The 24,666-nt window shown below is 39.4% G+C and overlaps 1 protein-coding gene across 3 annotated transcripts in view; it reads left to right on the forward strand.

Moving 5' to 3' along the window:
* Nucleotides 1–3,703: 3,703 nt before the first annotated feature.
* Nucleotides 3,704–24,666, forward strand: part of mitfb (melanocyte inducing transcription factor b) — a 30,847-nt gene continuing 9,884 nt past the window's right edge. For all 3 annotated transcript variants that reach the window (XM_069704391.1, XM_069704392.1, XM_069704393.1), the window contains exons 1-2: nucleotides 3,704–3,872; nucleotides 16,575–16,815. In XM_069704391.1, coding sequence (XP_069560492.1) covers nucleotides 3,769–3,872; nucleotides 16,575–16,815 — 345 coding nt within the window. In that variant the 5' untranslated portion in view covers nucleotides 3,704–3,768. The remainder of the gene's footprint in view (nucleotides 3,873–16,574; nucleotides 16,816–24,666) is intronic.

The raw sequence follows: 24,666 nt of genomic DNA on the forward strand, positions 1-24,666 counted from the left end.
GTTCCCTCATTACCCTCGTTACCCTCATTAGGAATTAAATTCTGTCTTCAATGGCAAGCTGTAATATTAATTGATTACGGGAACTGGGACACTTTCCAAGACGGCTTCTTTTTTTTTTTTTTTAACAACTGGCATGTCAATCTTTTACCAAAACCAGCAATGTAAACATTTACTGTATAAGACAATAAGACTTTGCAATGCGGGTAATAAATCCAAAGAAAGTACTCTCTAAGTCATCATCGGTCTTCATTGTTTTGCACAATAAAAATCCAATATCCGCTTCATTTTGGATGTGTACATGTATTTTTCATACACCATTGCCCGTACGTGCAATTAGCATTTGTCTTGTCTTAAGCACAGTCAAATGTTGGTTGGCAGATGCTTTATGGAAATACACCCACAGCACCCATACCAACAACGGAAGCCGAAGATCATCGACTGAAAATCTTTAGCTTACATTTGAACTAACAGCAAACACATCATGTATATCACTGTTTTAGCTAACACTGAGAAATCTATGTTTGTATTACAGTTGCAGTAGTAAGAAAAATTAAAGTCACTGGTAATTTAAACCTTCCTATACCCAAGTACGCAAACACAGAAGGACAAGAGTGCAACGGGCGTATTCACTTCAAGTATATGGATCAATCGATTGTCTGTTATGGCAGTTCATTTGTTATAATGGGATCTATTTTCTGGGAAAAGGTTTTTATAACTCCGCATCGGCGAGAGCTTTATGTATTTAGGTTGTCTGTACGTCCCACGCTCATGAACGCAATATCTTACAAACACCACTGGGGAATGTCTTTAAATATGGCAAGGATGACCTACTTCGATTCTTGGTGTAAAAAGTTCAAGGTCACTGTGACCTCGGGGTCCATCATTCCGTCCGTCACGTTCTCGTGATATCTCAAAAACAGTGGACTCAAGGATGAACTTGATTAGAATATTCTGGTCAGGGGGTCAAAGGTCATGGTCACCTGTGGCCTCACAAAACACTTTTTGGGTCATAACAAGACTACGCATACTCACTATGACAACATTTCGCGTTAATATTTAATAGGTCAAAGGTCAATTTCACTGTGACATCAAAATGTTCTGCAAAGACACTTCTCCGACCTTTTTTCGGCGCCATAACTCGTGATCCTGTGTCGCATTTGGTCAGATACCGAATGAGTGACACTAATCTTGAGTGTTCACTTGTAAACGCTGGTGACTGTGTGGATTTTCTGTGCTGTAGGGTTGTGTGTGAACCGTTGTAGCTTCTTTGCAGCGACATCTGTATTCACCAGTAGATGACATTCAACATGTTCACGGTGTCCTGGAGCAACCGGACTCCTTTGGCTCATATTCCAGGATCTTGTTTTGACTGCAGTGTAAAGACGACTTCTTTCTGTGGCCAACTTCTACATGGACGTCTTCCATGTTGAAGCTGTGACTGAAAACAAAAGTAAAGGAAGCTAAATGTACTTAATATCTCAAATGTAAAATAACTTATTGTTATTAGTAATGCATGTTCATGCAGCATAATGTGAAAGCAGCCTTTTAATATTTTAGCTGGTTAGGCCTTTAACAGATTGTAAAATGTTGGGTATTTAGGTCTTAAAAAGCAATACATTTCAAAAGTTTATCTCATGGTCTGTCTTGTTCTTCAGCATCGCTGTGCTTTTAGTTAAATGTAGCGCAGTAAAAAGTACAATATCTCGAAAACTATACCAATGCCCTCCAAACTATAGTGAAGTAGAAGCATGAAGCTGCATTAAACGGAAATACTCAAGTAATAAGTGTACTTAAATGAGGCGCATGAGTAGATATATTTAGTTCCATCTCATCTCCTCCCAAAGTTTATGGAACAATAACATGGACACATGGACGAAACAAGCCACTGTCTTGGTTTTGATTGGTGAAAAGAAAAATAACAGTTTTCTATCTGCGGGTAAAGTTATACCATAATTTCAGTGGCACTAAATTGATGGAATTGGGTCAGTTTTGAGCAAGTGATTTTCAGTAATTTATTTCGGCTTGTTTCAGTTTGCCTCTGAGAAAAAAAAAATCATATTCAGAACCAGGATAATATTCTCGTAGGTTTTCCAACAAGATTGGGTCTCAAAGACAGAACAAACGGAACTTAAGCATCAAATATTTATGCGCTAGACCCACTGGAGGAATTACAAAGGGCATTGTAGTCTACAAACTCTGGGGGCCTCCCACAGCTGGGGGGCTCTGGGTAATCATTGCCTCTATTCACTCAACTACAACACCCAGAATAATGTGTGTGTGTGTCTCGTCCATTGTGTGTCTGTCTCTGTCTTCTTTAACTGAACGTGAAACCCTGCAGCTCCTGCATCAAGTCTCCTACTCTGACTGTAAATGAGTTTTCTTTTCTTATGTCTCCGAGCAATAGCAAAAATACAGAATAATTCGGATCATGTTTCTCATTCTAGTTATCAGCTATCATCCCATCATTGAAGGCCTTTTAGTTTTTACGTCTGCGCTTTCCAGCAGAAGCACATTTGCATACTATTTGCATTGTTAAAATACAGACTTTAAACCAGTTCAGCAGGATGAGGCGAATGCAAATATTGAACTTCCACTCAATTTCCATTTTGTTATAGGATGTTGCCCCCCGTGGGCTCCAGGCGCTGGCTTTCTTAGCTCTATACTGCCCCCAAGTGGTAGATGGGAGTCCAACCTAGGTGGCCAAACTTGGTGTGGAGAGAACAGTGTGTAAAAGACTGAGGAGGAGAGAAGTCAGGTCAGTCTGTCTGCTCAGGAAACGGAGAAACAGAGGCATGAGGGTTGACGGAGTCTCCAGGTTTGTTTCAATTTGGGTGCAATACCTGCATGATTTCATTATTTACAGATTGAACTGCAAGATTTAAGTGGCGAATTATCAAAAATCGAATGAGTGCTCCTCGTGTTTGGTTTCTTGAATGATGTTATGCTGTTTCAATGCAAAAGTGCACCTTTTGTTTGTGATGCACCGCTGTAGGCAACATCCTTCAAAAAGCTGCAGTCTCTCCTCAGTTTGTCCTCATGATGTCATGTTCAACCCCTTTAATGACTTAACATGACATCACCGGTGGCTGATTCATACTTTTAGCATGTAGCGGTTTTTCAAGGTCACTGCATGTATATTTGCTCGGGCACTTTGATCCTCTGAGCATTATAATTACAACAACTGACCCTCTATTGATTTTGTTTTCTCATGCAATCATGCTAATTGTGCTTTCTCACAGTGAAACAGCTCATCAGAGTCACGTAGGCTGCACTTTCAGGTCGGGGGATCATTTACTTTAATTCAGATATCATATTAAAATGCTGACATGAATGTTTATTAATATAAGTCTCTTATTTTGGTAAACTCGGGTGCATTCAAATGATAATACCAAGACCTCAGGTTACAGTAGCAGCCGTTCATAATTTAAACGTAATTGATCATATAAATTAAACTTGAAATGAAACTTTGACACTTCACCGTGTGGACAACCAGGGCTGTGTAAAATCCCTTCGGATGTTACAGCCAATCACAACCATGCTGACATTGACAGCCGGAGTGCATCCCGGTCCTTGTAGTTCCCGCGTCGCCTGCAGCCGGGTTGTCCGCGCTGTGCTCGCCGCTGTGGAGGACTACAGAGCTCCGGGTCCTGAACGGAGGCGGCTTGCGTTGACAGTTGGTTGGTGCCGAGCGAAGTACGGCGGCACTAATATCGTCCGTGTGTGTGTTTTTTAAGGGTTTAACGCTTCCTAAAGTTGACATCTGCAAGCATGCAGTCCGAATCGGGAATAGTTCCCGACTTCGAGGTTGGAGAGGATTTCCAAGAGGAGCCTAAAACGTATTACGAACTGAAGAGTCAGCCCTTGAAAAACAGGTCAGTTGTATGGCTGTGGACAGTTATTTCCCACGCTGCAGCGGTTTTGGTGTTTAGGTGCTAATTACCCTGCAGACTTTTGAGTGTTGTCCGGGTGTCCGTGCATGTGCGAGGCGTCCCCAGGTGACGTTACCGGAGCCGGTCCCGGTGCTTGGGCTCTGGGCTGGCTCTCGACTCCTCATTCCTTAGGGTTATCCTGCTGGCATGAAGTTATGCAACACTTGGGTGTTGTCTTGTCAACATCAACTTCAAATATTAGCTTGTAGTGGAGCAGACACTTGTGGGTTTTAGTGAGATGCTGCTCAGCCTCACTGGTGTCGACGGTTGATTTAGTCTTAAAGCAAGAGTGGTGGGCTGCTTTGAATTGGATTCCACTTCAAATCCCTGAAGAACTGCCTTAAACAAGTGTCTCTGCATGGCAAAATGCACGGACAAACACGTGTCGCGGCATTGCAATCTATAGGGTAACAATAAGAGCTTTGTTTTGTCTAATAATGATGTATTAGTTTTTAAGTTCAGTCAGCTGAGGCCCTAAAATCTGCTGTCATTGTGGAAGAGTGGAGCTTCTTGTTCTGAAAGTTCATATTTAGTGCACCAGTGACATATATCAGCCACAAAAGAGAGCTCCTTTAGATTAAACAGACCAAACTGTTGGCCCTCCTGTAAATTATATTAGGAGTTGGCAAACTGATGTGCATGATGTCGTCGCCGGAGAAAGACGCTCCAAACCCTGACAAAGCAAAACTTTTATGAGGTAGCAAAAGTGAATAGTTCCTGTGGCGTCTTAGGACACGAAGAAAAACACACACACACACACACACACACTGCAGCACTGACTTATTCGAAAGTTATTTCCAGCTTTGGCACATTGAGGCCTCTCCAAGCAATCAACACGAAGCTGAGTCAGGTCTGTGTGGTCTGATTTGACCTTCCACCCTTTTTTTTCTGGAAGTAGTGCACAGTGAGTGGGATGTGTTACATGTCTGTTTAAGATATTCAGACGCTGTCAATGCAAGGAATTGACTGGGAATATTGTAAAACTTTGGAGCATGCTCTTATTTGTTATCTGAAGGAGAATTAGAACAGAACATGTAGTGAAAGCCAGGAGGTAGTTACACTAGCTTAGTATATAAACTGGAAACAAGCAGAAACAGCTGGCATTTTTCTGTCCACCTACCAGCACTCCTGAACCTCATAAATTAACACACTGTATTGAGCTTTTTATTTTTTATTTTGAAGAGTTAAAATGACTTGGTTTCATGGGGCTTGTGTTTCCGACTATTTCTTGGTTAGTCGCTGTGACTACCTGGATTTTCTGTTGTATGTCAATTTTACACTACAAACGATGTATAATGTACTTTTGAGATTTCAGGAGATGGATTTATTTTGACATTAGGACCAAGCAAGGCTTACACACATGTGCTAAGCTAAGGCTCCTGTTTGATTAGCTAACTGAAAATATGTTGGCTTCATAGGAATATATCGTGTTTATGTTTTTTTTTTTTTTTAATTTTTAAAAGTATGTCATATTCATATAACATAATCCAGACAGACTACTTGTGCTTGACTTGATTAGATGGAAATATGTGGCCGGATTAATTCGCGTTCATTCAACAAATACTTTTTTTTAGTGTAAGCTTAACTGACCTTCCCGTAATTTTATCTCCATTTTAAAAGCATAGCATTAAACTTCTCATCCAACTAACAGCAAGTAAGCGAAGCAGAAAATGCTGAACTGCTCCTTTAAGAAAAAGAGACACTGATATGTTGACTTGACCGAGGAGGTCCAGCCTAAGAAAAACAACACACTTTTATTTTGAAGTTATGATAAAGTAACATGACTCTTATGCAGGTGATTTTAAGACATAATGAAACACTTTTGAGTTGTGATATAACTGGGAGGTTGTGAAACTGACCTCTTGGCCTCTGTGGTGACAAAGATGATGATGTCGATACATCTATTACCAGAGTGGCGTCTGACTGCCTGTATTTTGTGTCTACACCTCTTTGCTACGTAGTTTAGACGTAGTCATACATGGCCTCATTGTCAGGGCGAGACATACAGAGGACAGTGCGCCACTGTGCTCAGACAGAGCTCTGGTTGCAGACACATTGCTCAGCTCCCGATATTTTCATTAGCTGTCCTCCGATTCTTGATATTTTGTCGTAGATTTGTAGTTTGTCTCTAAATTCAACCAAAAACACTATTTAGTGAGAGGAACGGACATCTTGGACAGTCCTAACCTATAACCCAGTCCTGCATTTTTTTTTTTTTAAACTAATTTCTTCATTTTCTGCATTAGTGAAATGTCATTACACTGTTACACATTTCTGTGTTGAATCTGAGCCGTGTTGTGTTGTCGCTGGCAGATCAGCAGCAGCAGTCTGTCCCAGTACAGCTGAAGAACCAGCGCTGGTTCTGGAGAATCACAGATTGTTTTACTTAATGTAATTTCCTCCTAAATATGTGAAGTTGTCTGAACAGTTATTTCAATTGAAGGTATCCCACTTCCTCTTCCCATCACATGAGGATGACCCAGCATAATAATAGTCACGATGACTGTGTTGCAAGACATTATTGTGCAAAATGAATATAATTAGTGTGATTGATTGCTGACTCGTCTGATGTCTTGTTTCTAAATTTGAAATCTTTAGTGCGACAAAATGTCATCTTCGCCTTCACAGATCTTTTTGTTTTTCTTTGCTTTCTCCGTATCAGTTTGACAGAGCACACAGACGCCGCAGACGGCGTGCCAGACTTTTTGGGCCTAATATAGATGTGAGACAGGCGGTGAAACTAGTCTTCTATGCAGTGTAAATAAGCTGTATAAATTTAGCGGTGGATGTGTTATATCTGAAACTGTTGGTGTTTTGCACCCCCGATCCAACTGAAGCTGAAAGTCTTAAAGCTAAAGTTATGCTTTCTAATGCTGAGGGTAACTATTGACAAAAACTTGAGTATTTTACGAAATGATTCTGACAAATCTATATGAATAAAAGAATATTCAAGTGTCCTCGGCCTATTAGGGTTTAAGAAACACGATAAGAGAAAAGCAATTGTAGGCGGTACAGTATTAAATAAACTAAATAAATAAAATTGTTAAAATGACAATTATTTTTTATTATCGATTGAGCTGTTGAGAATTTTCTCGATTAATTGGTTAGTTGTTTACTCTTTAAAATGTCAGAAATCTGTGAAAAATGTCGTTTCTGAAAGCACAAGGTGCTTAAAATGTCTTGTTTTGTCACAACCAGGGCTGAGATATATCCACACTGCAGATGCTAGAATCAGAGAATTTTTGCATTTTCATAAAAAAATAAAAATTTAAAAAATGACTGAACGATTAATTAATTATTAAAGCAGTTGGCTTTTAATTTTCTGTTGATCAGCAAATTGACTAATCGTTGCAGCTCTATATTGCATCTACGTATCAAACACATTATATCAGATTAAATCTACAATTACAGCTGGGAAATATGGAAAAAATGAAGTATCACAACATTTTTGAGAAAAATACTTTGATAGCAATATTGCAGCAATATCATAGGGATGAGTTGGTGCGTTCACAAAATATTAAAAGAATGACATTTTTTGATAAATAAATAACTTGGATATAATAAATAAATAATAGGACAGCTTGAACAGTCTGGTAAATTCAAAGAATTACATCACTTTACTGTGATACAATTTTAAAAACCAGGTTAATACAAGAATTATGCCACATGATATTATGACGTCCCAAAAAAAAGATGATATCTTTTTATATCACAATACAATAAAATATTGATATATCGCCAGCCCCACGTATAACGCTCTCATATGTTGATGGCATTATCAGACATGTCAAATGTCTTCTGAGACTTTTTACTTTGCGCTACATAAAACACATTTTACTACAATAACTATTTTGTGTTTAATACCAATAACACTGTATAAAACAAAGAATGTTTAATGCCATGTACGTAAATGCAAAGTCCCATGCTAGAGCTTTGTCTAAATATTTTTCAATTTAACATGAAGAAAAATCAGATTAGTCTTTATAAAATTGTAAATGAAATAAAAACAAAAATTTTGAATAAGTATGTCGAAAGTCGAAGCATCTGAAGGGACAGAGAGCCGAGTCAGAGGTTGAGTGTTATGAAAGTTGGTGTTGGGAGCAGCTTGCTCCTGCAGGAGATGTCAGAGAGGCCGAACAGTTTCATCCGTGAAAGACAGAGGGGTCTAAATGACACAGACAGGTGTCGTGGTCAAAGTAAAATATCGTCAGAACGACTTGTCCTGCAGTCGTGATCGCTTACAGCATCTTGACCTCGTCTGTGAATCTTTAAAGCACATGTCTGCTTTTTATTTTTAAACTGGAAGATCTTCAAAATCCACAAACGGTGGATTTTGTTTCATTGTTTTGCATTCTTAGCTTCAATACTACTGACTTGTGATCTTTGTCTGCCTCTTTTGGTGACCAGCAGGAACTGCAACAACACTGAGAAAACATCACTTCCTGCAGAGCTGGTCACTGTCCCGGATCTTTCAGTGTGTAACTCAGCCACACTGTTAAAAAATAAACTGTAGATTTATAATAATGCCTGAGGGCTGCAACAAAAAAAATATGTTCCTTACAATTTTATCTGCTGAATATTTCCTCAATTCATTCTTTGTCCAATGAAATGTCAGAATTGTAAAACATATTAGGATGACAGAGAAAAGCTGCAAACCGTCTCAAAAGAGAAGCTGGTACCATTAAATGTTTGACATGTTTCTTTAAAAAAAAAAAAAAAAAAAACAAGTGACTAATCAGGTATTTCAGCTCTAAAATATTGTTTGTGGGAATACACATCCTCCACTGTTAAACGGCTGGAAAGTAAAAATACTACTCTATAAAACTATTAAAGATTAAAAAAAATGTTCACTTAAGATGTAGAAACACACAATTTGACACATCTTTTCATGTTTGTGTGTAAAAAAAAAACCCCAAAAAACGGGGACTGAGTGATATTTTGCAGCTATGAATCATCACCACGGTTCCTCTACGACGTGAGAATGTGTTGATTGTCTGTTATTGTCACCTTCAAGGACAGCTGAGGACATACCCTCCTTAAGCGTTACAGAAAAAGCTGCTCTGTTGTGTTTGTATAACATCATTATTTGTATGAACTTGAAAACCTGATGCACTTATTCACCCCGCTGGAGGAGAGTGTTTTTAAACCCCCCCCCTTCCCGGCTGTCCTTGGGATGGTTCTCCTTGTTAAAGCACAAAGGAAGACGAGAGGGAGCTACCCTAGAGCACTCCGTCCTTCTGAAAACAAGTGAAGGAAATTATGAAGGGCAGAGAACCTAATTACAGAAATAACACCCGGCAAGTTTAAGTTATCCCAACAGGTCCGGGCTTCCTGGAAATACCACGCAGAGAACGTGATTATCTCTTCGGATGCCTTAACAGCTTACCCTGTTTTGTTGTGCTCTGGCGTCTGAAGCCATGAATCTCTTTAGGGGCCGTGTCAATCTGGCTTTACACATTTGAGAGTGTGAACCAGCTATACACAGCTCTTTTAAGAAAAAGAGGATTGTTCTGTAGGTCTGTGTCAGAAAGGATTTCATCGACTATAGCAGCTTTGAGAAAAGGGCTTTTTTTTTTTTTTTTTTTTTTTTTTACCCGAATCATCCTTTAGAGAAGAATGGGAAAACTTCAGACGTTTTGTTTTGCCTCACGAAGGATCAAAAACCCCAAAATATTCAACTAATTATCACTTAAGACAAAGAAGAAACGGCAAATCTTCATAATAGAGAACTCCGAAATGACAAAGGATCATTTTTATCAGCTGACTAAATGATTGATCAAGTGTCTTGTCTTTAGCTGCGGGACATTACAGTATATATATTGTTACATCCCTTGTAAATTTTACAATATATTTGAAACAATCATCTGCGTTTCTTCTGTTTGCTGTTGCTCAGGTGTTTTTCAACCTCCCATTGTATTGTGCATTGTGCAGTAACATGCGCTGGTAAATAGAGTTTCTATCTTGTTGTTTACATGGTACGGCTGTTTACCTGATTAGAATTGTTTGTGCAGTTGTTTTTCTCGCTGTCTCACCCGTTTGTTTGTTCAAAAACTTTGTGTCAAGATGTTTTCCCGCGTCCCCCCCCCCCCCGAGGACAAAAGCTTACATAATTGATGGTCGAGACAGGCATACAGATGATTCCCATTATCACTGATTTGCCTGCCAGCGACTGACTGCGGGGGATGACGGCAGCTGCAGCTACCTGGGGTGTTTTTGGTTCAGCGAGGGGGGAGTACACGTAGATCAGCGTACCGTCGCGTAGGGTCATTACCACCGAGTTGTGTCCCAGCCGAGAGGCTGCGAAGTCTGCTCGGAGGGCAGCGCCTGCAGTTTGGTCGAGACAGAGGAAAGGAGACCGGATCATTTCATCAGCAGTTTGCAGGACAGCGTTTTATAGCAGTTGCCGTTTCCTTTCTGTCGCCCAACAAGAGAGCTCTGCCTGCTCGTCCTTCCTCGCGGCTCTTGCTCTGCGATACCTTCGTAGCATGTGAGCAATCACAAGTCATTGTCTCCTAAAATTCCACCCTTTTTACCCCGTTAAGAAACAGCATGATGCCGGAGAAAGTGCTGAACTAAGAGGAATGATATATGCAGCCCCTAGTGGGAACAAAAAAAGAAAAAGTAAAGGACATTTTATGTGAGGATTTCAGTGGTTGTTTCCTTTGGGCATAATTCTGGTTATAATGCTCAGAGACAGGTCAACTTATTTTGAACATATTTGAACCAAAGCAAACTTTCACACAATGTGTCACCTTGTTTCAGGTGAGCCTATCATGCAGCCTATCGTGCATCTGTATAAACACTGCTGCTTGGAAATGTAATTTTGATTTGAAAGAACTTAATCAGCCGAATGCTGGAAGAAGTTTCTCAGCCTCGGGAGCTTGTGAGGCTTGAATTAAACATACAAATTTTAAATAATCAAAACGTCGCTGTCCAATGAAAACCATGTATGAATTTTTCAGAAAAAGCTGAACCATGAACTCTTTCTTACCTCTTGAAGATTCTCTCAAGACATGATTCAAAAAAAGCTGCTTTAAATTCATAATTTGTTTAATTAAACTTGTCGAAGAAATTCATGTGAACTCCTGATTGCAAGTTTTCATATCAAATTTGTGTAAATTGGACCATCACCGGATGCGAGGTAACAAAAGGATGAAATGTACATATTTTTAAACTCAGATGAAGGTCGTAGAGGGATGTGAAACCTCCAGCCTCCAGGATGCACGTATATCATTCTGCACAGCGGAGGTCAAACATGAAAAAAAAAGAAACAATGAGACATTTTAAGATCGGAGAAGACTTTAAGCTAAATAAACATTTTCTTTTCCTGTTGAATTGTCTAATAACTGCATAGTCACAACAATGAGAACGAGCAGCTGATCTTTGCTTTGCTGACAGCGACTATCTGACGCGGTTGTAGGCTGAACACATGCCGGCACATGTCTCCGAGTGAAACAGTATTCGTGTGGTTTTAAAGCAGCGGGTTGATGGATAGTGTGTTTCCAGTGGTCTGCTGTGCCGTTCCTCCGGACGGGGCTGCTCCTCTGCCCGGGACGCTGTGTGGCGATTGGAGATTCCAGGCCGGGCCCTGGAGCCTCCCCCCTCTGACACACTTTCAGCGCTGCACCACCAGCATGACTTTCACTGCTCTCCAAGGGCGGGTGGTGCACCTTCAGGAAAAAAACAAACAAATATGGAGGCCGTAGGAGTGCAAGTGTACAGACCACGCTCCTTTGACTGTCTGTGAGTATGGCGCCTCAGCATCCGTGATATTGTTGCCGTGCATTCAGGCAAGATTTTGGAAGTTAGATTTGTGTGTAGAACACTTGATGTACACATGAAGGGCATCATGCACAGAGCTGCGTGTGGGAAGGAGATACGATTATAGCTGGAGCACATTTCTGAATAGTTTTGACTATATCAGAATCACAATTTGTCAGATAATCATGGAGCTGATTGCAATATCGTTGATTCATAATTAATAATTGAGTACCTTGTAAAGTTGAAAAATCTTAACCCTCCCATTTTTGATAATAAGTTTCTGACAGAAGAGATTAAAGAGCTTTTTGTATTTTATATAACAGATGGAAAGTTAATATATTATTGTCTTCTTGTAATGCTATTCATTTTTCTCTGAGGTTGTTGTGATACCATTTGTGTCCATTAGGCAGAGCTGTTCTTTAGCTACAAGCTGGTCATCAGGTGGGCAAAGTAGGAGGCAGCCTTCGACCATCTCCAGTCTGTATTACTGCTAATTTTTTTTTAACAGCTGTTTTTGACTCTCATCAAACTTTTGTCGCTCCACTGAGCATCGCTGCTCACTTTAACTTCTGTTGTGATGCAAAGCTACTTAATTACGCGTTTTGGCCGCTGTCTGTCACTCAGTCATTAAATCCTGCGTCAAACGCTCAACTCTGACAGTTCGACCAGCGGTCGAGTGTGATGGACGAGCATAGTGAGCACAATCAGAGGAATCATGAGTTGGGTGGGTGGGGCTCTTCAAGACTGTACAGCCATTGTTTGTTTTTTTTTTAATTTGAGATACACACAAACAGGAGAGGAGGTGTGTACACACACAAGAGGGGAAAAAGTTAAAAAGGACAAAAGAGCTTTTTATGTGTTTCAGTGGTCCGTTTGGCAAAACGCCACCAAACAGTCAAGAGGAAGAAACACACACACACACACACACACACACACACACACACACACACACACACACACACACACACACACACACACACACACACACACACACACACACACACACACACACACACACACACACAGAAAGGGAAGGGAGGCAGAGCGGTTGAGCTTTGCTTTGAAGGGAAGTTTCTGGTCATTCATGGAAACAAACGCACACAAGTCAATGTGATAATCAAGAATGTATTAAATAAAATCATTAGGTGCTACAGGGCTTGATAGATTTCAGTTAAAAAGTTAGTAATGTGTCGGAATTAATTTCCCGTAATTGTTGAAGTGTCCTCAAACTCTTCAGCTACAAACCCAGATGTTGTAAACTTTGTATAATTTATTCTGAATTCTTCTTAGATGTGGACAATTTTATGAGCTGATGGGCTGATGTATTGGCAAACAGTTATAAAGAAAGTAGGGCACAGAAATGCCAAATATATGTGAGATGTTTAATATGGATATGTTTAAGGCCATTTAAAAACAGTGCTTGGCATATTTTGTCCAGCAGAGAACGTAGAGCAATGCTTTTTATAATTCATTTATTCTACGGTTAATTTTGTTGCAAAAAAAACAAAACACCCCTCATGAAAGGGATTTGATTCAAGAAGTTTATCTTAGGTATTTATGTTAGAAAATAAAACGTATGTAACTTTGTTCCAGACTGAAATATCTCAACAACTCTTGGGTGAATTTCTATGAAATTTGGTGCAGATATTCATCGCGCCATGAAGATTGTTGATGAATAGAACCAATTACCTCCAAAGCTAATGCTAAAACGCTAAACTAAGGCACATAGACGTTAAACCCGCTAAGATTTGCATGTTAGCATTTTGATTGCGAGCAGGCTACTGTAGCATGCTCATGTTAGCCTGGTGCAGCTGCCGGCATGGCATTTGTTTTGTGAGGTCACCAAATTGCTTCAATGCTTCAGAATTGAATGAATTGAATGAATTGAAAGGACAAAATGGCGTTTTTACTGTTGGCTTTGGCTTTGCAAAGCATTTTTTTAGACTTTAAAGTCAGTATAACCTTGTTTCTGCCTGGTTTAAATGTTAGGATTTATGCTTTTTGAGGACGGCATGATAGTTCAGGTGTTGCGAACGCTCTTTCGGTTTAAATGCAACACAGTTTAACTTCAATGAGGCATTGAAGCAGACAGTGTTACATACAGTGTAACGTTGTCAAGCAGTGTGGGAGTTCGTGTTGATTCAGTCAGTTTGGGCTGAAATGAAGGATCTGATATTTGATATGATTTTATATATAACTGATGTTTTTATACAATCCTTCCATCGCCTCTGCTGAAGTGTCCCTGAGCAACACGGCGAACCTCATTGTGTTTCCATGGATCAGTGCAGATGTGTCTCTGTGTATTTCTGAGTCTTGTGAGGTGGATACAAACGGGTGTGTCCTCTCTTGAAGCGCTGCTACACCTTCGGGTTGTTTTTTTTGTGTTTGAGGTGGTGAAGAACGTGTTTTCACTCTCGATCGCCTGGACGGGTGTGAGGGTGTTTTAATCAGAAGAGTCACTGCCAAAGCTATTAAAACTCCCAACTGTATAATTCAGAGGGGAGAAGCGTGACGATGATGTTTGTTCGTGGTTAAAACCTGTGGAGCAGCAGACGTGAAGATGCCCCTACAAAGTTAAAGCATCTTTAACTTAGCTTTGAGTGGAATAATATCTCCATAGCTTTACTTCATTTACCCGTTTCTAAAAACATTGCTCCCATAAAGTAATAGTGTGTTGGTGAGTCACTGTGCTCGTGTTCAAGCACGATATTAAAAACTTTTTATGGTGCACGTTGTATGGTGCTACTAGTGGCCAAAAATTCTATACGCCATCTGCATCAAAATAATGTATATTTTCGGTACCAGGCGTAAAAGTTCTCATTATTTCACAATAAGATACAACATATTATAGTGATTGATGGATTAATAGTGTGAGCATCATCTTAATGTTGCTGCTGGAAATAGTAGGTTTAATTAATATGTGTTATCAAAAGACAACGTGCCAGTTATCAGTACAAGAAATTGGTTTTTCCAGCATATTAAATTGGAAAATACATTTTAATTAGACTACACTAATCAAGAAGAAATATCATAAAGGTCATGAAGTTCATTCACTTCAGTGTTGAATCCAGTGCTGTAATTATAGATTATTGTAAAATCTATGAATGTTCTTCTGGCTGTTTACTCAGTTATTCAATATAAATTGTGAAGGATATTAGAATAACCCCACAGCCTAAAATGACATTTACAGATTTCCTTTTGTGAACGACCTAAACAACAATTACAATTCAAAACCCAAACATATTCAGTTCACTATCACAGAAAACCCAGCAAATAATCACATTTGAGAAGCTGGGACCAGATGCAATTGACAAATGATTCATTGATTATCCAAATTATTGCAATAATTGATTTATTTTTTTCAGCTCTTGTTTAATCAAATATTGTTACATAACTTTGCCTGTCGTTCAAATACATTTAAATGCCATATTTTAATTGGAAAAGGGGAATAAAGGGAAATACTGTTGTCTTGCAAATCAAACAGTGAAGTAGATTAAAGAAAGAAAAAGAAAATGTAAATCCTTCAGCTCTGGCCGTGGAAATGAAAAGTTTTAACATTAGATCCAGCGACTTTTGTTTGAAAGTTTTGGGATGAAAGGAAACTCAATCGCCCGAAGTCACACAGACAAAGGAATTATACATACGAACACTAAACCTGATTCTATGTACTGGGTGAAGTACAAAGGAGCTTGTGGGGGGGAGGAGGGGGGGAGTAGCTGTCGGATTGAGAGACCCAAACCGCTGCAGTACTTTCCAAGAACAAGCTGAAGTTTAGTCTGTGATTAAGTCATTAAATCTCCTTGTTAATTGATTCATTCTGTACGGACCCATTCGAGATCTCACGTTATCTTGTTTGACGTTCAATATATTGCTCATAAAATATTGTTTTGCGTGCTATCTGGTGCAGGGTTCAGTGGGGTGTGGTAGCAGACAATGAGATTATATGCAGTGCTGGGGGGGGGAGAATTATGGTATGTTGAGGGCTCAACACCCACTGACCACGCTGCAGACCGAGACTGTGTTTGACTCGGCTGGCTAATTAGTGCGATTACTGCACAGCTGGATTGGCCAGACGTTTTACTGAGTTTTATCAAAAGGATCACTCACTCGATGAAGGCTTCATCCCGACAACTTCTGCTTCAGCAGAGTCTCTCTATTTTAGGACCGCAGGACTCTGTCTGGGCGGCAGCCATCTAAATTTAAGAGAGTGGGAAAACTGAAGCAGTCTTTTGTGAAAAATGTTCCTCTTTCTGTTGTTTCTAAATCCGCAAATATAAAAAGGGTTCGTGGGTGCAGCAGCTTTTTTTTGCTCTGCAAAGTCATCATATAGTTTTCCTTCTTGAAATTACATTTGGATGGATGCATTGATACTAAGGTGATTTAGTATTTATTTAGCTGTAAGAGCAATTAGGTAGGGATGCAACTATGAAACATAATAGTAGTGTTGAAATATGCTCAACACAATTTCCCAGACCATTTTCTGACCAAAGCATCAAATCTGAGAAAAATCTATCAACATAAATCAACTAGTCAATTAATGAATTGTTGCAGCTCTACAACTAAGATTTCCCTTTTGATCTCTGTCCCTTCAGTCATTCTTTATGCCACTTTCCCTTCATCATGTTGACTTTGTATTCCATCTGTCCATCTTTCTCTCCATCCTCCTCTACCTTTTCTGCGATAATCTTCCTCCCCTCTTATCTCTTATGCTTGACCTCTCCTTCCCCGTCTGACCCCTCTCTGCCCTCTCTCTGCTACCACTCTCCGTCTTCTTCGCCCCGCTTCACCTCACCTTTCTGATCGGCCCTTGATCTTTTCTCTCTGTACGTCTCTGCTCACTCATCTGCCATCCTTTTTTCTTCTTTTTTTTTCTCCCCTCGGCAGCGGCCCGTCGGACCAGTACAGCTCCTCCAAGCCCCCGCTGAGCTCCTCGGCCATGACATCACGCATCCTGTTGCGGCAACAGCTGATGCGGGAACAGCTTCAGGAGCAGGAGCGGCGGGAGCAGCAGAGACAGCAGGCCTCCCAGTACCCACAATCCACGGCGGCCCAGACCCCCGCCATCAATGTCAGTGTCCCGGCCAGCTTACCACCTGCTGCACAGGTGCCAATGGAGGTGCTGAAGGTAAGCAGAAATGGTTCTACTGGAACAAGAGGGAATAAGACGGCATGTATAATTAGCAGTCTGTTAAGGTTATTACAGTGTCTGTATAAAGTTTCCACCTCTGGAAGTAGAAGTTGTACTGTATGTGTCATCGCTGCAGTCTGAGTGTTCCAGCTGTATTTAAAGATTTTATTGACTCACGTGTGTGGACAGTCGGGCAATCGTGGTTTTACTATGACTGTGTGTAAAAAAAAAAAAAAATTAAAAAAAAAACACGGGAGTGAGTGAAGTGTGTTAAAATGCGTATATGGGGATTATCTTTCCTGAGAGAATTCCTCTTTAATGCATGCTGTGCTTCCAGCCATTTGGATTTAGCCATCTTTAATCCTATTTGCTCAGCTACATTCACATCTTTTCATAGCTTTGATTCCCTGGCAGTCCGAGGGACAGGAGACCGTTACGATTTTCTGTACGAGTAGAGACCGTTGCGTTTGAGGGTTCATTTTAACGAGGCAGTTTGGTAAGTTTTTTTCTGTTTGTCTTCTGCATGTGTTTTCGGAGAGGTAGTAATCTTGATGAAATATTTGTAGAAAGTATGCGGGGCTGTGTTGCGTAAAAGTGAGTGTGGTTTTCTGTGGCGGAGAATTTCTGTGTTGTTGCTATCTTGCGGTCATATCTTGTGTTTTTGCTTCTACATCTTCCCTTTTTTTGGGGGTGATTTGTCATGTTAATAAAACTGTGATGGTGATTTACAAAGTTTTGCACACAAATTTTAAGGATTTTGTTTCGGTGTTGTTGGCAAAACACCAGTTAGTCGCTTTGAGTTTTTGTGCTCTCTTGGAAAATTAGCTCTGTAAATCGTTGTGAAGGTGTTCAGTGTCTGTGGAGTTAGTCGCAAGGAAACATGCTCATTGGAATCTATTTATATTTTCATACATTTGAGTTTTTTGCATTTCATTTACAGAGACCCTAAGTTAGCTTTTGGCTTTGTCGTGAATTTCCTTTTTTTTTTCTGCTGTGAAATCATAGGAACAAGTTTTTCCATTAAAAATATATGTATGTGTCACTTCAGGGAATCTTTGTACAAATATATAATCATATTTCTGCATTTAACTTAAAATCTACAAATTTAGAATATCTTATAGATAAAAAGTATAATATTTATGCAACAATAAAAATTAAAAAAAAAAAAAAGCTCTATAGTCCCTTAGTAACGGCTGCCATGCAAGTAATCAAAAATAAAGTGACTGCATTCAAAAAGATAATGGAGCTGCTATACATGTAACGTTTGCTGTAGATCATAAGAATCATAAGCCCTCTCAACAGAAAAGAGGATTAAAAAGTTTTAATTGTACTGTATAACCTCAGATGAAGTAAAAATGCTGATGTGCTGTGAATTATTGAGTAATCTTTGTTGAGTTAAATCCGTCCACAACACATTTGAAGATTTCATGGTTACTTGCTCCGGCACACTTTCATCACCCTGGATGTGTGTGGCATGGTCCAGCAGTGAAAGACAAATGCAGTATATCCACTGAAAACATTACCCCTCTCCTGCAGCGTAAACATTATTTACTCTCCATAATCTGCAGCTCTTTGAGAGGTTTAGGACGCCCCCACCCCAAACCCTCACCTCCAGTACAATACATCAAGTTAGAGTAATTTCTCTGCTTTGGCGAGAGCTTACAGACATTCTTCATTGACTGAAGCCCTCAAATAAAAAGGCCGTTCCAGCTTGGCGCTGTTGAGCTGGGTTAACCTGCTCCCCTGTCTGTGGGTAGATTAGCAGAGTCCACACAAAGCTCAGGGGTACCAGGCAGAGCTGCTGGACCTCAAAAAGTGCAAACATTAAGCTCAGATGAGCGTATCTAAAGACTGATTGGACCCTTAATTAACCAAGTGACCTCTGACCTATTGGGGAATAAGTAAGGGATCAGTTTAGGGATCAAGACAAAGGCGAGCACAGTTTTACCACACACCGAACGCTAATTCAGTGAAGAATGCCTGTAATTAGCCCCCACTGCTTTCATTCCATGGCATATTTAAGAAAAAGAAAAAAAATGCTTTGAAATGTATGTAGGATAACTTCCTAAAAGGGTTAAAAAAAAATAAAAAAAATTCTCGATTTTATTTTTTTTTCAAAGGATTTATGGTGCCAATGAAAAGAACAAAGTTCTGTTCAACCCTGTACACAATCTAAGTTTCTTTTGGATTATACAATCAGTGCAGCTCGTGACCCAGTATGCAGCAGAAATTATACAAATATGCCACAGAGATATTTTACTCTGGTTTGGATTTGTTAATTAATGCAACAGCACATTTAACAGGACTGCACATGTTTAACGTACTGTAAAACGGGACTTTAGTTTGCAGCATGACATTTTGTTTGAAAGATGTTAAATCTGCATTATGCAGTGTAGTTGCTTCATGAAATGAAGCACACAGTACAACTTTAAGTGCATTTCTGTCAACGCTGGCAAACACTTGTTAATACAGTTAGTCACAGCAATTTATTATTCATTTTCTGATCAATTTATTGAATATAATATTAATATTATTATAATAAAACTAATCCACAATACCATCATGTATTTTCCTCAGGGTTTATGCTAAACTGAACCCAACATTTATTATATAAAGACACAAGATTTGTATTACGATGGTAATTTAATAGTAGCATGACAACACGTCAGAGGAGGAGAAGGCAACAGGTTGCTCTGGTGAAGCTGCTAACATCAGCATCTCAGTTGTTGTCTGCTGGTTCTGCAGAGCACGTTAGCAGTTTAGCCGCGCGACAAAGTGGCCGATTCTTCTAGTCTGCATAGGAAAGGCTGGCAATGTAGTTAAAGTATCCCGGTAGGACCATTATGGAGTGCCCGCAGTGTAGTAAAAGAAAAATACAAATCACTGCTCGTCATTCTGCACTCGCTCTGCGTCGCCTCCGCGCACAGCACGCCGCTTTGTGCTCGTTTCCGCCGAATGTTTCGGACTCTTCGGGAGTTACGTTTCTGATGCCCTCGGGCCTGTTGATGGGTAAGAACGAGTTGTTGAACAACAAGCTCTCTTGTTGGCCGTGTGTGTGCATTCACACTGTAAACACACCATGAAAGGGATCCTTTTTTTTCACCTTGGAAACAGATAATTTGTCACACTCAAAATTATTTCAGCGTAACAAAAGCAGCAGTATGTATTGACAAGGCCGAGATATTCCAGCCCGAGGCCCTCCAGGGGCTCCAGCAAACTAACTGGGACCAGTGGGATCATCTAATTATGTGTGATAATTTAGGAAATCCCTGCGGACAAAAAAGGCTCGAAAAAGCACTAATGCTTACGTCAATGTAAAGGCAAAACTGACTGATCCCCGCTCGCTAAATAGACTGCTGAGATCCTCTCTTTACCGTATCTACGACATGGATTTCAGGTTGTAAGTTTTTAAATCTCCACGATGGGTTGACCTGCACAATGCATACTACGTCAACTACGTACATCGGAGTATTAGGGCCACATTAAGGAAACAAAAATAAATGAAAGGTTTTTTATTTTCAATTTTGCCCTTGAGGAAAAAAGTTGAAATGTCAAAAATAAGGTCAGAACGTTGACAAGAAAGTCAAAATGTCGAGAATAAAGTCAAAAATTACGAAAATAAAGTCGAAAATGTCGACGTTAAAGTACAAATGTTGCGAATAAAGTCGAAATGTCGAGAGCAAAGTGAAAATGTCGAGAACAAAGTCAAGCTTTTAAGAGTAAATCAAACTTCTTGCTTCGTACATATGATTCTACGAGATGCCTTGTGTAGATGAACTCCATTTTTACTTCAGAGTTGGCTTTAATGCACACATGCAAGGGTATCGATGGTTACACCAGTGTGCAATAAAAACAAGATATGTTGTATCACAAGACACAACAGGACAACTGATCGAGTTGTTTGATCCTGGTGATGAGCTCGTCGCCGCAACAGAGGTCCAAACTCACTTCCTTTGCTTCTCAACATTTTGACTTGATTCTTGAAATACAATGTCAACTTTATTCCACAAATTTCAACTTTATTCTCAGCATTTCAACTTTTTTTCTTGATATTTTCACCTTGTTGTCTAAATGCAAAATGAAAAAAAAGGAATCTTCCTCCTCTCGTTTTTTTTTTTTCTCGATACGGCCCTGACACTCCGTCGTAACTATGAGGCAAAGAACACAAACGATATATGTAATCCATTTTAGTCATTGATAAATCTATTTATCGTTTCAGGGCAAACATTTTAGAAAATAGTCAAATATGTCAGTCACAATTTCCTAAATCCCATCATTGATACTTATTTACTAATCAGCAATTAAATTGATCAACTTATAATTTTGGCTCTAAACATAATTTCGGTAAGAAGGAAACAATTGCGAAAAGGAATAAAGACTTTGACAGCCTGACGCTCAACTGTTACATGCGCTCTAATTATAAGTGTATATAGTTGTGCGTTTTAGGACTGTGTGTGTGTGTGTGTGTGTGTGTGTGTGGGTGGGTGTGTGTGTGAGGTGGGGCTCCTACAGTAATCCCTTGCACTGTTTTTTTGTTTCTATTTTTAGACAGTGCCTTGCTATCGGATGTGTGAAAATACAAGAGACGGAGACAGACAATCTGCAGAATCAGTGTGTCTTTATATAACAAATCTTTCTGGCCACATGTTCCTTAGCTGGAGGTTTGGCACCCCTCAAAGGGTCACAAAATAAGTCTGAGAGGTTGTGAGATTATTAACAGGATAGAAAAACAGCAAGGGCATATAGTTATTTTTTGTTTTAAATTGTTGCATTTTCTTCCTGGGCTAAATTAAATAAGAATTCAAACTTTCATGCAACCTGTTACGTGAGGATGAATGAAGTAAGGAGGAGAAACATTCTGAGGATTATAAATTATTTCATATATAATATTAGTCTTTCCCTGTCCAGGTGCATGAGGGTAAATGTTATGTAAAGCTTGTATTTTCTCTTTGAACATATTTATTTCTAGCATCTGTAGAAAATTGAGTTCCAACTTGTGCACAACATGTTATAATTAATTAATCAGCAATTGCCTCACCAGATTATTAAATGGCAGGACATGATGTGAACCCTGAAAGTACTTTGTGAACCAAAAAGCCACAACAACTGGTACAATGACGAATAAGTGGTTCTTTTCTGCAGCTGTACATTTGACTTTCAAAGAGCAGGATAATTAATAAACAAACCACAGAGCAGCTCCGGTTGCTTTTTTATCTGAAAACCAGCTGCTATAAAGATAAAAAAATAAAAACCTGTTGCCGTACAAGAAGGACAGCACACTCACTGGCAACACCTCAAGTTTTGGTTTAATGGTCGGAAGCAGCTGATTAGACAGACTCATTTTGATTTTAGGGTCGTGACAGAATAACTGATGTTACTTTGATTAGAGGTTAAAAGATAGGAGGGTGTGGTGAAAGTGTGCTTGTGTTGGAAGCGATTACAGAAAGATATGCCTTTTAAGTAGAAACCAAACTGTGTTCAAACTTTTATTTGTTAAGACTGTTACAAACAGTCCAAAAAAAATCTCATCTGCATTATTTTTTTGTATTTTTTTTGTATTCAGCCTCAGTTTAATAACATTTGATCAAATCTATAGAATGTGAATTCTTTCAAGTAAATTCATTCACTTTAGGTTTGACTTGAAATGGCTTTCAACACAATGTTTTAATATTTGGAGCTACATCTGATCTAATCTAAAGATTGACTTTCAAATTGGATTCGCTGATAGGTTATTGATTTTGTGATTTAATAAATTGCCACCTGGGTGTTTTCTATGTTGCTCTTTGCTAATAGTTGCTATTAACAGGAAACTACTAGTAAAACATCTGACAATACTATTGTTACCATGCCATTACTACTTTAATGATTGATTAACCATTAAAGTCAGTTTTTAAAGCAAAATTATACAAATTTGAATTTTGTTTTTCTCCAATATCAATATTTGCTGACATCAAGTTATTCTCAATGAAAGACGAACTTAACTGCAGTAAATATACTATATAAAATATCAATGCAAATGTTTTTTGAAAAGAGAGAGTAGATTAAAAATATGCTACCAGGTGTTTTTTACCCATTTGAGCCCAACCTGAATCAGTTAGTTTCATTGATGAATGGCACAGATAATGTTTGTTTACACATTATTTACGTACGCGATGCAAATAACTGAATTGTTTATTTATGGCTCAAGTAAATCCGTGTCGATTAAGTCTCGAAATACTCTGCTATGTGTTCAGTCTGTCATCAAGACCAACACCACTGTGGCTTATAATGTTGAAAGCATATCAACATATATTTAAGTTTCTAATTTTGTAGCTATAACAACTGATTAGTAGAAGTGTTATTAATAGTTTAATGGCACACTAATGTTATGAAGAAGAAGCAAAGTATGTTTTGAACACGCAGGAATTTGACCTTTGCATTAAATCCATCCGAGTGCATCAAACACACAAACACCAGGAGCAGTGAGCACACGCACATCCGGAGCGGTGGGCAGCTGCAGCGCCCGGGGAGCCGTCAGGGGTTAGCCGCCTTGCTAAAGGGCACTTCAGCTGTGGGTATTTTTTAATTTCATTGACAGTCCAAGGAATCGAACTGGCGAGTCTTCAGTCCTTGGCTCGCTCCTCAGCCTCCAGGCCACGGCTGCCCCTTAATGAGAACAAAGCAAAGACTGAAGGACGTCATCAGTGACCACCGTTCATGGATCTCGTTCTTTGGCCCAAAGCTTGATATTGTTATTCTTAATGACTCATTGACGCGCTGTAAATATGGTCCACCCCTCGGTGGTGTCAACGTTACAACCCCGTGATGACAATCCACAGCCCAAGGTGATGTCAGTCATACCTGCGGGACATACGGCATGTGCTCACATGAGTATCCTCCGCAGAACAATGATACTATGTCAGAGCAACTCTCAAACAGTGTCGGTTCCTCTGAGAGGCGGAAAGAATCGACAATCACAGAGAGACAATCGGTCTGATAACCTGACATGACTGGATAGAAATAGTGGCCACTTCATTCAGTACACCTGTTGGGTTTATTGCACTTCACTGCAACACCTCTGCCATGAATTCTGCCCCTACCGACTATTAGGTTCACTTTTTGTTCAAATTGTTGGAAATTTGCACATTCGTTTATATTCTGTAACGGTGGTGCTCACAATTATCATACATGAGCGGATCAGACACGTACATAATAAACATATAATAGAAATAACACCTTAATGACAGTGTCAAATTAAAACCTGAATATTACAGACAACAGCTGCATTGGTTTACATTAGACTGTACAGGTGTGCCTAATAAAGTGGCTTACTCTAAGTGCATAGTTTATAAAAAAAAAAACTTATTATGCACTATACAGTAAGATTAAGAGTGAACAGGCGAGACTAGTGATAAACTAGATCACCAGTGTACAAAAAAAATACAAAGTATTTTAAAGTAAAGTACAAACCTGCACACATGGAGAGGTTATGTGACCGTGACTATGTTTCTATCAGCAGTAGATCACAGTAGAATGAGTCGGCGCGTTTTTTTCTACGCCTTGTCACGAAATGTACTGCTGGATCCAGTAAAAAAAATTTTTTATTTCCCTTCAACAACCACATCATTTCAACTGCCGAGCGAGCGAGTTTTCATGGAGGCCTGGGAAATTTCAGAGGTAGCCCAGAGTTCATCAAGCCCCCGTGACCTCCTCAAATGAAAAAAAACATTTTCTGGGCTTTCGCCGAACAAATGCATCAGTTTAAAGAATGAAGCATCTGAGACTGTTTTTTTTAAAAATTTTATCTGTTCGGAGACGCGGGACAACCTTCTCTCGCTGATTTAAAAAAAAAAAAAAAAAAAGGTATTT

The sequence above is a fragment of the Brachyistius frenatus genome, unplaced genomic scaffold, assembly GCF_029030835.1.
Source record: "Brachyistius frenatus isolate BFR_SWC_R1_liver_20210118 unplaced genomic scaffold, ASM2903083v1 Contig_50, whole genome shotgun sequence".
NCBI lineage: Eukaryota > Metazoa > Chordata > Actinopteri > Embiotocidae > Brachyistius > Brachyistius frenatus.